Source organism: Gnatocerus cornutus, chromosome 2 (assembly GCF_029298725.1).
Source record: "Gnatocerus cornutus isolate USDA-ARS CGAHR chromosome 2, icGnaCorn1.1, whole genome shotgun sequence".
Classification (NCBI taxonomy): domain Eukaryota; kingdom Metazoa; phylum Arthropoda; class Insecta; order Coleoptera; family Tenebrionidae; genus Gnatocerus; species Gnatocerus cornutus.
The window spans coordinates 3,593,274-3,608,499 of record NC_142234.1 but is presented as its reverse complement, the minus strand read 5'-3'; the positions used below and the strand labels follow the sequence as shown (position 1 = coordinate 3,608,499).

The window sequence follows — 15,226 nt, the reverse complement described above, 5'->3', positions numbered from 1 at the left end:
AAAAACTCGGTAAAACTTTTCGATTTACTGAAGACGTATTTAATTTCAAGACCATGCAAATCCGACTCCAAAAATTAGTGGTTTTAGTGTTATCATGATATTCTTCTTCTGCAACACCACTGATTGGAAAAATACTATTTCTTTAAAATCTAACACATTCTGTTTGACTGGATCATTTTGTTCTGTTGTCTGTTGGTGTTTAATTATGCCTTATTTTAAATTTTGAGCCAAGTTTTGCCACACCTGATGTATTTTTATGTTTTTTCTTTTCTCCAAAGTTATTGGGCATTTTTTCATGTAAAGATAGACATAATCTTGTCTTGTACAAAAACCAAAATTTGTTCAGAAAGTTTAGATGATTTCTTTTGCTTCTCAATAAAACGCAAGTTATATATATATATATATATGCGCTAAAAGTTTGGATCCACGATGAGATATTCTCATGAGATTATGGTTTCACGAGTCAAAAATCGTATCAAAAAGTAGCAAAAACTATAAAATTTGTTCATTTTGCTGTGATTTCTTGTGGAAGACTTTAATGCTGCATTTATTTTTGTTGAACATTCGACTGGAAAGGTTAATTTTTTGAGATCAGTCAACCTGACAAACTGTTTTTGCGATGTTGCCAAGATAATATTTAGACCACACTAAAATATTAGTGCACTTTTTAGTTTGATGATGGAGAATACACTATTTTTGATACCACACTGATTTTCTCGTACTAAAAATTTAGTGCACTAAACTTTTAGTGTGATTTCGAGAATCGCACCCCCAGTCTTTTTATATTTGACAAATTATTTCACGTCAATGTACAAAAAGTCTTCTTATTTTGCGACTTAGTATTCAAGAAAAACTTATTTTTAAACATGAAATAAGAAACAAGCATTTGTTAATCAAGTCATACTTATATTGCAACTATGGAACAGTTCTCCGAATAAGAGAGACTTATTCAATAAGTTTGACTTCATTAAGTTCGACTCAAGCAATGACTTGAGAACTGACTATAAATACGGGCCTAAGACAGATAAATAATAATTGTTAACATGAATCACAGACACTCCAACACTAGAACAGTTTGCTAGCAAATTTCAAAAGGTACCATGTCGAATAAGCACCCGCCCACCAAATGTGTTTGCAGTAGAATGGAATGAATTTGAAAATGTCATGCTTAGGAAAAGGTGCTTATTTAACATGCAGGTACCAGAAAGGAGTGTTGTGTGAAACATGTTAGCAATGAGAGTGCTCACTATTCAACATGGTACCTTCGGATTGAGATCTGATCCTTGTTGCATCAGCGTCCCGATAGTAAACCAGAAGGAATTTGGAAGCGAAAATTGGTTTTCAACGAGCTCGTTTTCCATATCGCACGGATGAGGATTGTGCCATTCATAGGGCGAAAACCTGGCCACCACGAACATTGTTATTGAGACCAAGACGTACGCCGAGAACACGTACATCCAGATATCCATCGCCAGGGGATTCATGAATGAAAAGAGCCGCGTTTGCTGACTGGTCGGCACCTTCAAATAATGGAAAAAATTGACAACACAAAACGCTTACAAAGTGGGAATTTTTCAACAATCGGAGTGTCTAGTGTTGAAGCGCTGCGATGTTTCCGTGTACCTGAGGATTGACTCCTGAAGGTTGGCGTAATAGCGTTCCTGTGATGAACCAGAAGCTGTTGGACATGCTGAGTTGATTTACTAGGTAATTATTGCTCTTCCATCGTTGAGGGTAAAACCATTCGTAAGGCGTGAATCTAGCTAATGAGAATAGGGTAAAGCTAGACATGAAAAACGCCCCGCCGACGAAAATCCAAATGTCGTAGCCGAGAGGGTTCATGAACGAAAAGAAGGCCGACTCTTTGTCGGTGGGAACCTAGAGAACGGGTGGAAACTAGAATACATAATTATTAGGTTCATTACAAAAACAATTTCGACTCGAAAATAGTTTGTTTAGTATTCAGGCAATTTCCACAACGACGCAAACATGAGTTACATAAACGATTCAATTAAATTAAACAGGTTTGCATAACATATAATTTTACTTTACAATAAGAAGCCGAATTTAGTTGTGTGTACATACCTACATCCATTAATATCATCTAATTTAATTGAATTTCTTCGTATTTCACGTTATAGTGAGTTTTGCAGAAGTTTCCATAGCTCAAATATGCAGAAATAATATAATAGTTATTAAAAATAAAAATAAAAATGAAAGGAAAAATAAATTACGGTCGATTCGAGGTCGGGAAGTGGGAGAGGGTTGGTTTTTAAGGGTTAAAATCGGTTTATAGTTAAATTGCAAAGTTGTAGGTAATAAAAAGATCTACAACTTTTGTATTTACACTTTTTTCTCATAACCTCAAAATTCACATGAAAAACTCAAAAAACCACGTTTTTGTTTTTTTATTTGTATCTTTTACAAAATTTTTTTTTATGAAATTTGGTGAGAACTTACCTTTGTATATACCAAATACACACGATTTTTTTGGATTTGAAAAATTCATTTTTTCTTTTTATTTTTATTTAATACCGAAAAGCACCCTAATTTTCAATCGAAAATTCACGCGTCAAAATATCAGCTTTTTTAAAAAAGTTGGTGGGCTTTTTATTCGTTGAAATCTCTACTTTCTGATAGTGTAATAAAAAATATACGTCACTATGGAAAATATTTTCAAAAAATTTAAAAAACGAAAAAAACTCGAATCGAAAAATTATTTTTCTATCATTATGTACAATTTTGAACTATTTATTATTAACACTGTAATTACTCATTTAGCGTATGATTATAAGTTACATTGATTAACAAAAAAATTTTCAATCAAAAGATACTACTATAATTAACAAACAACTAAGTTAATAATGTGTATATTTGATAAAACATCTACAAGTTGATTGCTCTGGCATTGAAATTAACAGAGTTACAGTTTTAACATATTTTTTCCAAAAGTTTATAGTTTATTCCCAAAATAAAAAAATCCAAAATTTGACATTTTTGATCTGTAATAGCATTTTTATTCGCAGTTAATTGTATATTAATTACTGTACGTCTAAATTAGTAATCTCCTCAATTTTCATGTTTGTTAAAAATACAGCCCTTAATTCATATATAATTTAAACAGTTAGCGGTTTAATAAAAAAAATTAAATTTGCCAAAATTAGTACGTTTTGCTGTAGAATTTTGAAATTTAGCAGACTTAGTAATTACGTTCAAAGTAGTAATTTTGGTAAATTTGATTGCTTTGGCTTTAAAATTGTTAGAGATGCAGCCCTTATTAGACAATTCTTTCAGATTTCGGTTCAATCAAAAAATTAAATTTTCCAAAATTAGTACCTTTTGCTGTATAATTTTGAAATTTGGCATATTTAGTAATTAAATCTGAAATAATAGCCTTGCTATATTTCATTGTTTTGACATTAAAATAAACCCATATATTTTTTCCAAAAGTTTTTGGTTCTTTTTCAAAATAAAAAATTCCAAAATTTGACTTTTTTGGTTTATATTTTTGCAATTTAGCACAGTTAATAAATAAGTCTAAATTAGTAACTTCCTCAAATTTTATTGTTTGACGTCAAAACTGACCGAGATAAAACCCCTAATAAATAATTTTTACAGTTTTGGTCCATTTAAAAAAATTATAAAAAATTTTCAAATTCAGTATCTTTTGCTGCATAATTTTAAAGTTTCGTATGGTTAGTAACTAAGTCCAAATTAGTAACTTTGCCAAATTTGATTGCTTTGGCAATAAAATTGTTAGAGTTACAGGCATTAACATATTTTTTCAAAAATTTCTAGTTCCATCATCAATTTAAAAAATTTCGAAATGTGTTTCTTTTGATCGATAATTTTGTAATTTCGCACAATTAATAAATAAGTCTAGATTAAAAACCTCCCGAAATTTCATTGCTAGAGTCGGAAAACGACGAAGGAATACCATCAAAGAGACAGAAATTATTGAACTAAAAAATATTCCGAAAAACATTTATATAGTATGAGATTTTTTTTATGACAAAAATATAATAAAACTGTAATAAACCAGCTTTTTTACTGAAAAAAAAAATTATAACATCCTCATTTTTTAGATAAAATTCCCTTTAAATCCTATCTTGAATATTTTTAACAAGCATTTTCCCATGTTTTATTTTGCAATCTTAATGTTTGATAGATTGAAAATTTTTTTGTTTATCAATGTAACATAGAATCATACGCTAAATAAGTAATTACAGTGTTAATATTAATAAATAGCTCAAAATTGTACATAATGATAGAAAAATAATTTTTGGATTCGAATTTTTTCGTTTTTTAAATTTTTTGAAAATATTTTCCATAGTGACGTATATTTTTTATTACACTATCAGAAAGTAGAGATTTCAACGAATAAAAAGCCCACCAACTTTTTTAAAAAGCTGATATTTTGACGCGTGAATTTTCGATTGAAAATTAGGGTGCTTTTTCGGTATTAAATAAAAATAAGGAGAAAAAATGAATTTTTCAAATCCAAAAAATTCTTGTGTATTTGGTATCTACAAAGGTAAATTCTCACCAAATTTCATAAAAAAAAAATTTTTTGTAAAAGATAAAAATAAAAAACCAAAAACGTGGTTTTTTGAGTTTTTCATGTGAATTTTGAGGTTATGAGAAAAAAGTGTAAATACAAAAGTTGTAGATCTTTTTATTACCTGCAACTTTGCAATTTAACTTTTTTCCATAAGACTTGTAGTTTTGCCGGAAATCGAGATAAACCGATTTTACCCCTTAAAAACCAACCCTCTCCCACTTCCCGACCTCGAATCGACCGTAATTTATTTTTCCTTTGATTTTTGTAATATTCCCAACATTTTCCAATAGGTTTCATTCTACTACGATTTTTTTTGGTTTCAAAAATTATCGACCCTGGTCTTATTAATGATTGAGCGCTGTAAAATAGTTAACACACAAGAGTTGTATTAAACATTTTGACCGAAAAACTTTTAATTCAAATAAATGAATTTTTTAAATTCATGAGAACTGTCACATCTGACATTTATAAATTTCGTCATCTGTCAATTCTGTCAATTCTGTAGTTGGTGTACAAAAAGTACATAAGATGGCGTTGTATAAAAAACGTTTTAATATTACTTTAAAAATAGAAATATTGTCTTAATTGAGATAATAATTTAGGTAGATTCCACTTTGGTGATCAATCTTCATTATGGTAAAGTGATTTTAATTTATAAACGCATCTGAAGATCAGACGATTTGGACAATTTTTACCGCACGGCGTGTGTAAACGTCTAGGGCGCTTGTAAATATGTTTCCGAAGATGTCATTTGAATGTTAATTTGACGTTTACAATTCATGAGGCCAAAAGAACATTTACTTGCTTGCATTAAAAGACAAAAATGAATAAGTACAAAATCGAGACAACTTCTATGAAAAGTTAAAAATTGAGAAACAAACTAATAAATTATTGTAATCTCATTAATTCATTTGATCTGTTATTAAGAAATTAAAAAATTATATTAAAAAATGTTTTATTTTGTGGTTTGCTTAGCTGATTAAAGCTCAAAATTCTACTTTGTTTATTTTTACCCTACCGCCGATTTTAAATTCAGATTTCGGGGCAAAAAACCGTCCATTTCAAATTATGGAATTTTCAAAGGAATAATTTGAACCAATGAATACACAAAAGAGTAGTTGAATAAAGAATGTCACGCCCATAGATTAACAATTTTTTCTATTTCAACTCTATAAAAATAGTAGAAATCATCGTCTCCAGTACTAATTAATATAGTGAGATTTTTAATTGATAATGTCCATACAAAAGTGCTCTTTGTTTTTATAATGCGACATTCGCTGACATTTTAAAAGGCTTATAAAAAAATTTTCTGTGTGTTACGATGGCGCTATTTGTATATTCTCTTTTTCTGATTGGTTAGACTAAGAAATGCAAATAAATGTCATGTAGAAAATTCCCTGAAACAAAAGGCATGAAACTGACAACTTTCTCGAACGAACCTGTAACCCAAGGCTTTGAAATTTCTGGTTGATATGGACTTGCTTTATCTTACTATTCATCATAAAATTACGCTGAATTGGCGGATATTTGTGTGAAAACACGCGCCACTAAAATTTTAAAACGAGCATGTTTCTACTATTTTTGCGTTTTATAGGATACGTGAAATGTTCAGCATTCGTTTGCGATTAATAAAATATGTGACTAAAGCAATGGAATGGAGTGCAGATCGTATTTTTCAAGCGAAATATTTGCATGTCTCTTCAAAATTAAGGGTTGTTTTGTTATAATATGTATTGTCATGTTCATGCCATTTACTTTAAACTATTTGATTGTATATGAAAAGACCCATTCATTCATTAATTCTCTCAAATTTGCCATAAAGCTGCAAAATTTTGTCAAATTATAAACTTGAAATTAGTAATTCAAAATAAATGTGCGTAAAGAATTTAAACCTCGAAATTACTGGTCTCTGAGTTAACTTGAATGAAACTTGAACAAATGTGTTGTTGTAATCCATGTATGTTATTGTTTACTAATTTAAAATCCTCGCTTTTGCTTTAAAAGTTCTTTTTATAAGTGACACCAGCGACAATATCTGCTAAGCAAATTTTTATACCTAAGATGACGACCCTGACGACTACCGAATGCAACCAAAAATACAATTTTCTGACAGTAATGTCATAATTTGATTATTTTCGAAAATTTTAAATCCTTTTGCGCACCGAACAAAATGTTTTCTAATGATGAAAGATGCGATATATTTTTGATTTATAGTAAGTGCAAGAAGAATGCAACAGCTGCAAAACATAAAGGAAATAGAAAACGGATGACCACGAATTCCAAAAACGAAATTATGGTTATTGAAGGTGTCGGTTATAATAATTATATTTTCTGACTTTTTCAAAGAATGTCCAAGATGTAAAAAATGAATGAGTTTTTTTTATTTTTTTTTGTAAAAGTAGAAGAAAGTTAATATCTTCCAAATTAAAAAACAATATATGGGTCCAAATTTAAAATAAGAAAAGTTGAATATTGCCCAAAATATATTAGGACATTCTAAAATCATCAGCTTATAGTAAATTAAAAGCCAATTAATTTGTTTTTAAAATTTTTAAAATCGCTTCATAAATGAAAATTTTACAACGCCTGCCGTTTTTTAAAAATCACCCTGTATATTCATGTGACATCGTTGGAAAGGCATTTTAATATTACATTTAACAAATGTATACTTAAGTTTTACAAATTTTGACGACTGGTTAAAATTAGATCTAAAAAAAAGTTTTTTTCTGATTCGATGCTTTAAGAACAACATTATAGCATTGTTTTTTAATTGTTTCCGATGCTTTAAGAAACGCTCCAAGCACTGATTGGTAAGTTGGTGCTACATACTGTCAAACTATGAAAATCATCAAATAATAAACGTCAGTAAATTATAGTTAAATGACCTTTCACTAAATGTCTCTAAATGGAAACTTCAATTCGTTTTTCTAAAAAAAATAAAGAAAGTATGGCTCATTGCGAGATTTCTTCTTGTTTATTAATATTTAACTTCATTAGAACACTTAGCATTTTCAAACCAAAATTCTACAATTTACGATGCCGAACCTAAAACCCGTTTTGCTGCACTAAATCAGTATTCAGAGAATTCAGAGATAATAAAATTGTCTTAAGGTGTAAATAAGTACATAAAACATACATATTTTTTCTACTACCGTTTAAGAATGACGGGTTAAAGATCATTGAAGAAATTAAAACAAAAATCAAAATTGCATGATTTCATTAAAATAAATGTGAATTTTTTTAAAATTATTGCTGCAATGATATTAAAGCCCATAAATGCTACTGAATTGTTAACCAACTTTGTTTGTATTTGATTTTTATGACACTCTGAAATGTAACTGAGTTAAACTTTAATAATGATAAAGTCAATTGTAGCAGACTACAAATGACTAACATACTGCCTTACGCAGAATTTCAAGAAGAATCTTTTCTATCTCCATAATTTTTTTGATTTGATTGATGGTTCGGAAGTAAAATGCGATGAACTCTCGAGGTGTACTTTTGCAAGGGGCTTTTTTGTTAAACAAGGGGATGAAGCGCCAACTGTTGAGAGAAAAAAAATTCAGTACCTACTTAAACCAGCAATGAACATATATTAACTTTTATAATTATGTAAGTACCAAAATTATTAAAACAACTTTGTGTACTTATTTAAACTAGTTATTTTACCAACAAGTTGTGTAATGATAGAGATTATGGATCGAGGCATTTTAATTACACGATTGTAAGGAGCCAAGATCGTTAGTTACATACAGTACGTGTTGCTTACAATATTTTTCCGACGATCCTTGACAATCGCCAAAAGCTATTTAGAAAATATGAATGAGATTTATTATGCAACTAATGCAACTAAGTTCACTGCTGTCACGCTGTCAAAGTAATAACATAACTGTCGCATTACTCGCAGTCTCAGGAGAAGTCAGAGCTTTGGTGGACATTGAGTGTCAACATTGAAATGTCAAAATATGCGTGGAAGAAGGTGGATTCGTATTTACATTTAGATAGAGATTTACATTTGACATTTTTATTGACACCTTAACGTTCAATTTTTAAATGAATTTGTTGTTAATTTAGACATTCGTCGGATTGTACAAAATAAATATTATTTACTATCGCGGAATCAAAATTTCGAACATCACTTTTTGACATGGCAATGTAAATCAAGCTTTATTGTCATTGTGACTGACATACAAAGTAAATTTCTGACACTTGCTGAGTCTTTTACAAATTTTAAGGTTATAAAGACAAAGGACAGTTTACAATTTTTAAACATCAATCAATTTGATGTTTGAAATTTTGTTTCCGCGATAGTATTATCGATTTATTTGTAAAAATCAAGGAAAAATCGAAAACCATTTTAAAATTTGGCGTGAAAGTTGTAAATTCTAAAGACCACAGACCAATTTATTCATAAACTAGGAATTTCAAAGTAACAATCTCCCGGTGCTGTAGGCACTATTTCAATAACAATATAGTATAGTATGTATCGATAATAAATTAGGTCTTCATGTTCAGAGTAAATCGGATTTAACAGCTTTTGGAGCGCTTCTAAATTAGGTAATTTACCAATTATTCAATTCGTTTGTTATTATCATTCCAATTTTATACTTCACAGAAACCCTTGATGAGATTATTAATAACAATTTTCCACATGCGATTATAATTTGTATATGAGACATTCTTCTGCAAATCAAACATCTATTTTAACCACTTGAATTGCTTGTATCCAAAATGCACTAATAAAGTGATCTTTATTCACTCATTTGAGATAGATAAAGTACTCTATTACTCTCTAGAGACCATACAGAAAATTATGCTGCATTTCCATGACAACGCAGGCATAGCTTTCTAAATGGTAAAAATTTGTCACTGCTGTCACTTCTGTAAATTTTTTTAGTGCCTTAGTTGCACCCAACAGAGGTTTTGGATAAAATCTAGTATTATATTCGAGTGTAAGGGCAAATTATTCACCCCAAAAATTTTATTCTCTCGATCTACGATCTCGAGATTAACTGATTTTTGGCGTGAATAATTTACGTCCTTACACTCTTATCCAGGGTCCGGCAACACTTGTGTCCACCCCTAAAATCGTCTTTAATTTTAAAGATAAAATTTTGAAAATTTGCATAACGCTTAATAGTTGACAAAGCTTTAGAAGCTGATGCAAACGTTTGTTATTATCACTTATACTTTTGGCGTCGCGACGCCTTAAAAATGTAATTTTTAGGTAATTGTGAGGGTTTGTAAATTCAACCCCTAATTTAATTGTTTTTCAGTAAAAATGTGTTAAAAATTTCAAATTCAAAATTTGAGAAAAAAATGCTGTTTTATCAAGTTTGTTTCCAATTTCATTACGTCAAAATTAGGAACTACGTTTACACCCATCTGTCAACATCTTGTGTCACAAATGACATCTATCCTTTGGTTCTCTTTAGATTGTAACAAAAGTCTTACTTGGTAAAATTGTCGCTTTGTCGATGTTAATTAACGATTTCTAGTGCAACATGCCCGTGTTAATCGGAATTAACACTTATAAGAGCGAATGAAGTAACTTGTGAAATTTTGGTGTAAACGTAGTTTGCCACTGTGCCGTCATAATTTAGAAAACTAACTTGATAAAACAGCGTTTTTTTCGGAAATTTTAAACGCAGTTTGCATTAGATTTAAAATAAAAACTCAAATATTTGTGTTACAATTATGTTTAAAAAAAATTGAATTCGCGAATATTTTCGCAAAAACCCAAAAATCGCTAAAAATTATACTTCTTAGGCGTCGCGACGCCAAACAAACCGTGATAAAAAACAGATTTTTGCGTCAGCTTCTAGAGCTTTGTCAACTATGAGCATATGCAAATTTTTAAAAATTTTCTTTAAAATTAAAGACGATTTTAGGGGTGGACACAAGTGTTGCCGGACCCTGTATAATAAATATCTATTATCCAAAAAGCACCAATAAAGTGATTTTTACTCACTCATTTAAGGCAAAGTACGCCATTACTCTCAAGAGAGTAATAGTCACATTCCATGCATGGTTTTTAAACGCTATAGATATTTACATAACAAGTGCGGAAAGTGACCAATTTCGCACGAGTGTAAATGTAGATGCACGAGGCGCCAGCCGAGTGCAGATGTTACACGAGTGCAAGAAAGACACTTTCCGACGAGTTGTGTACACTATTTTTCCTACGACCTTCCATCATCAGGAAGAAACCATAAGCCTTGACAATAATTCATTTCTTATCTATTCTAAATATCATTTTTTACGACCATGAGGTTTTATATGAATGAAAGTGACGTATTTCACATAGTTAGATGGTTGATGTTTTCGTACCTCCATTTCCGAAAGTAAAAGTCACTAGTGTGATATGAATATATCCGCACAGACCTGTCAAAATTGTCTTGTCAGAAACGACATAACCAATTCATTTTTACCATTATGCATGTTGTTTTACAGTGAATCGTCTAGATATTTAAAACAAAAATTCAAGAATTACATTTGTTTTTCAAAATAACTGTCAATTTTGACAGGTCTGTGCGGATATATTCATATCACACTAGTGACTTTTACTTTCGGAAATGGATGTACGAAAACATCAACTTTCGGAGTCATTTAACCGTGTGGAAAATGCCACTTTCATATGGGGTCGTAGGAAAAAAAATTTGTCAATGCTGTCACTTCTGTCAGGTATTATTTATTATTATTTTAAGTATTATTTAGTATAATAGAGTTTGGTTTACTTAAAAACTTAAAAAACAATTTGTATGATACACCGTGTCTCAAAAAGATTTTCATTTAATCGCCTATAATTTTCCGTACAAATTAAAAAATGCTGCTTTTTCAAGGTAATGATTGTAACTTTTTTTTTACCCCAAAATACTGGATCGCCGAAGGGATGAAACTGACACACCCTCTTCTTAATTTTTCTGTTTTTTGTTTCAATTCTTTCCCTATTGGCGATTTTAACGTTAACTAGATGAAAATCGTTTTGAAACACGGTGTATTTTCGTATAATAAATATCGATTATTTAAAACACACGAGCGGTAAAGTCTCGTTTTTTACTATAAAATTTTAAAAACAATAGCTGTTTTTATTTAAAATGAATTTATCTAGTTCAACCAACGCATAAAATTGTGGCTTCCGAACATGTTTAATTACACTCTTGGTGTGCCGGATAAGATAATTTTTAGTAAATTGTACGAGTATTTGTTGTCGTAAAATAAAAATACGATTTGGAATCGCAGTCCCTAGCTATCTGATATTTTACCCAAAAAGCTAAATTTCACCCGTTTTAAAAGCAAGAAAAATTTATGTTATGTTTAAAAGTTTAGGCAAATTTGTGTGTTACAAAGTTTCTATTCAAACTTTTCTTTTTATGTAATTTAGAGTAGCATTCGCGTGTCAGGTTAGCTATGTGATGTTCAAACTAACTTTGCATTAAATGCATAGTTAGTTGAGAGCCTTACAACCACCAAATATGTTGTGTAACAATGACGTAAGTGATGCTTGGATGAACACAAATGGGGAAGATTGCAAAGTGTCCAGAGACACAACACAATGACATTGTTAAAGCTAGTGTGAAGTCGGAATTAAGTTACAGTTTGAATTTTCTTAAGCTCCATTACTATTATTAATTGCACAAACAATATGTTCGAAACTAGTTTTCGCATGAATAAAGTTGTGTTGTAACACTAGATGTTAGTGGAAACTTGTTGATGGGGTTAGTAGTCGTTAAACTACCTAAATTTTAAAAGTAAGGAAAAATGAATTAAGATCATATCGATATCACACATTAAAAATTTTTCAAACTTCTCATAAAATATGCATTTAATATGTGCTTTTGGAATTTGCTTACCTTAAACAGAATGCTGATTCCTAAGTTCATGAAAGGCTTCGTGAAGTCGATGACGCTCTCCCTGGCATAGTTTATGGTCATCGATCCCACAGCTAAATCTGCTTTCTGTGCGAAAACCATAATGCAATTAATCACAACAAAATTCATAAATCAAATTTTTCAGATTTTTTTTAAAACTTGTAATTTATTTTACAAAAGTGCACCTTGTAGCGTGTAATTCCCGGTAACGTCAGAAATTAATCGCTTTCTTTGACGGCTGTAATATTTCATTTTAGACGAAGTTTTAAATAAATCACTTTAAGATTAGACCGCAAATTTTAAATTTGGAAAATAGTCAACGGACCGCCGAGCTGATTTATTAAAATAAGATTAACTGGTGAAGCGAGCGGAATTCGAAAAGTCTTATAGTAGTTTGCATAAATCCGAATCAATTTGAATTGGAAAAAACGGGAGTTTCGATGTTACTGAAATAAATTCATGCTTCCCGAGCAATTGATAGCGTTTGTCAAGCGTTATTTGGTCAGAATTAACAAGACTACTAAATTTATGTTCGAAATTCCACCCAATGCATTAAGGTTTTATCACCAATTATCTAAATTACTGAAAAAAGTTGAACAATTATAACATAAAATTGTTCCGAGTGGCGGAACTTTGTCAATGACAACTATTCGAATTCCGCAGATTTAATTTAATCGGTTATGTTCACCAAAATTGCGGCGGTCTTTAGTGTTTTAATATTTTCGCAGCAGCTTTATGAGATGTAACACGTGTTGAAGGATGAGTTACCGGAAATTAATTTTGGGCAATGGAAGCGATTACGATGAAATTTTCGTGGTTTCAAGTTATAACGCAGTACGGGAACTTAATGGCTTTCAATCCGGATTATTGGTTTATCTGCATTTTCGAGTTTAATTGGTAAATTAATATTCGATTTACGGCGCGATAAGACACAAACGCACTAGGAAATAAAGTTCTGGATCTAACAAGTTTTATAATATAAAAATCAAAACTATTAGAAACAATTAGAAACAGTTTGTTTCCACTCTAAATATGGTGGAGGCGCCGGAAAACTTAAATTATTTCCGTCAGGTTTGAGCATCATACATCGCAAAAAAAAATTCAAACCTATGCCATAATTTTGTGCTAATTCTGTTTCGAGTTATTCAAGAAACAAAAATGATGCTCAAACTTGCCGCCTAGCACCATGAGTCACAAAAAGTGATCAAATTGGTCTTATAATTGTGCGCTAGTTCTGTGCTAATTTGTGCTGAAAGTTTTAAATTCTGGGCTCTTTTCGTTTTAGAGTTATTTCAAAAAACGTACAAAAAATAGTAGGCAACCCAAAATACAGATTTCAACAAATTTTCTTTCAAGAAGCGTCAAGTTTAAGCATAATGCATCACGAAACAGCTTAAATAATATGTCATAAGTTTGTGCTAATTCTGTGCTGATTGATGGTGCAATTTTCAAATTCTGTGCTCTTTTTGTTTTTGAGTTATTCTGATAAACAAATTTGAACAATCGTCAAGTTTGAGCATCATGCATGGCAAGACAGATTAATTGATATGCCATAAGTTTGTGCTAATTCTGTGGTACCAATTTGCAATTTTCAAATTCTGTGCTCTTATCCTTTTTGAGTTATTTTTGGATATAATAAGACAATTTGCTTTCAAAAATGTTTTTTTTTTAAAAATCCCGAGATTAACACCATAATTTCCATTTCAAGAAAATATTGCAAATCCCTAAACTCCAATCATCCAAAAGCAATTAAATACGAATTTGAGTTTCTTAGCTTGCCTACTTAGAAAAAGACATTTAGAGGGTGATAGCCCCACTTCTTTATCCCACTACAACAACAAATAAAGGGATGAAAGCCCTATGTATAAATATCTTGAAAAAAAAAATTTAAATTCTTTCAGTCTGTGAACACTTGTGTTTTTGACTGTGCTCGACTTCTGAATCAATTTACTTTTCTAAATTTCTTTAGTGAGTTTTGTTGTTCAAAGTGGGTGAGTTGCTTGTATCAGAATTGCTGTTTATTACAGATATAGAGAGTGTTTATCGTTGCTGGCAAAATTTTTGTTTTTTAGATTAGATTATTATTTGCTTTTAATTATTTTATTTTACAATGGCGAACGGTTCAATAAATCATGTAAGCACATCAGTTAAACGAAAAAGTAGAAAGCAAATTGCGAAACGGTTATGGAAAAATGTTAGAAAGAGTTCCAAAAGTGAAAATGTAAATAGCGGTTTTGAGTCAGAGTTATCGGACGATGTCTTTGAAATAGAAAATGTTTCCAATAATACAAATTTTTCTCTCAGTGGTCGTAGAATTGTAGATATAAATCATTTGTTTAATACTATAAAAAATTTAAAACACGATCAATTTAATTGCAATTTTCAGAACTTTGATATAATTGCGGAAAAACGAATAGGTTTAAAAAGTATATTTACGTATAAGTGTAACATGTGTAGAATTGTAGATACTTTCAGTTCAGAACCAGAAAATGCTAGATGTGAAATTAATGAATCTATTGTTTGCGGAAATGTTGCTGTAGGTGGGGGTCATGTGCAATTAACTGAATTTTGTGCCGCTTTAGATATTCCACAAATGAGTTCCAAAAAATACGTTAACACGGAAAGAAAAGTTTTTGAAAAAACGCAAACATTGGCTATTGATGAAATGCTATCTGCTGGACAAGAAGAAAGTAAATTAGCGGTGGAATTAGGTGATATTGATGCTGATGGGGTACCTTTTATTACTGTAATTGTTGATGGAATATGGTCCAAGCGTTCTTATAAGTCTAATTAT

General features: G+C 30.6%; 1 protein-coding gene across 6 annotated transcripts in view; it reads right to left on the bottom strand.

The window, feature by feature from the left end:
• LOC148178177 (glutamate receptor ionotropic, kainate 2-like) overlaps positions 1–15,226 on the bottom strand; it is a 116,976-nt gene that overhangs the window by 19,179 nt on the left and 82,571 nt on the right. For 3 of the 6 annotated variants that reach the window (XM_088029348.1, XM_088029351.1, XM_088029350.1), the window contains 2 exons: positions 12,415–12,519; positions 1,263–1,520 (listed from right to left, as the gene is read on the bottom strand). In XM_088029348.1, the coding sequence (XP_087885474.1) occupies positions 1,263–1,520; positions 12,415–12,519 (363 nt within the window). Of the gene's footprint in view, positions 1–1,262; positions 1,521–1,623; positions 1,879–12,414; positions 12,520–15,226 lie in introns of all 6 variants that reach the window. The other 3 variants (XM_088029349.1, XM_088029352.1, XM_088029353.1) reach the window with 2 other exon arrangements.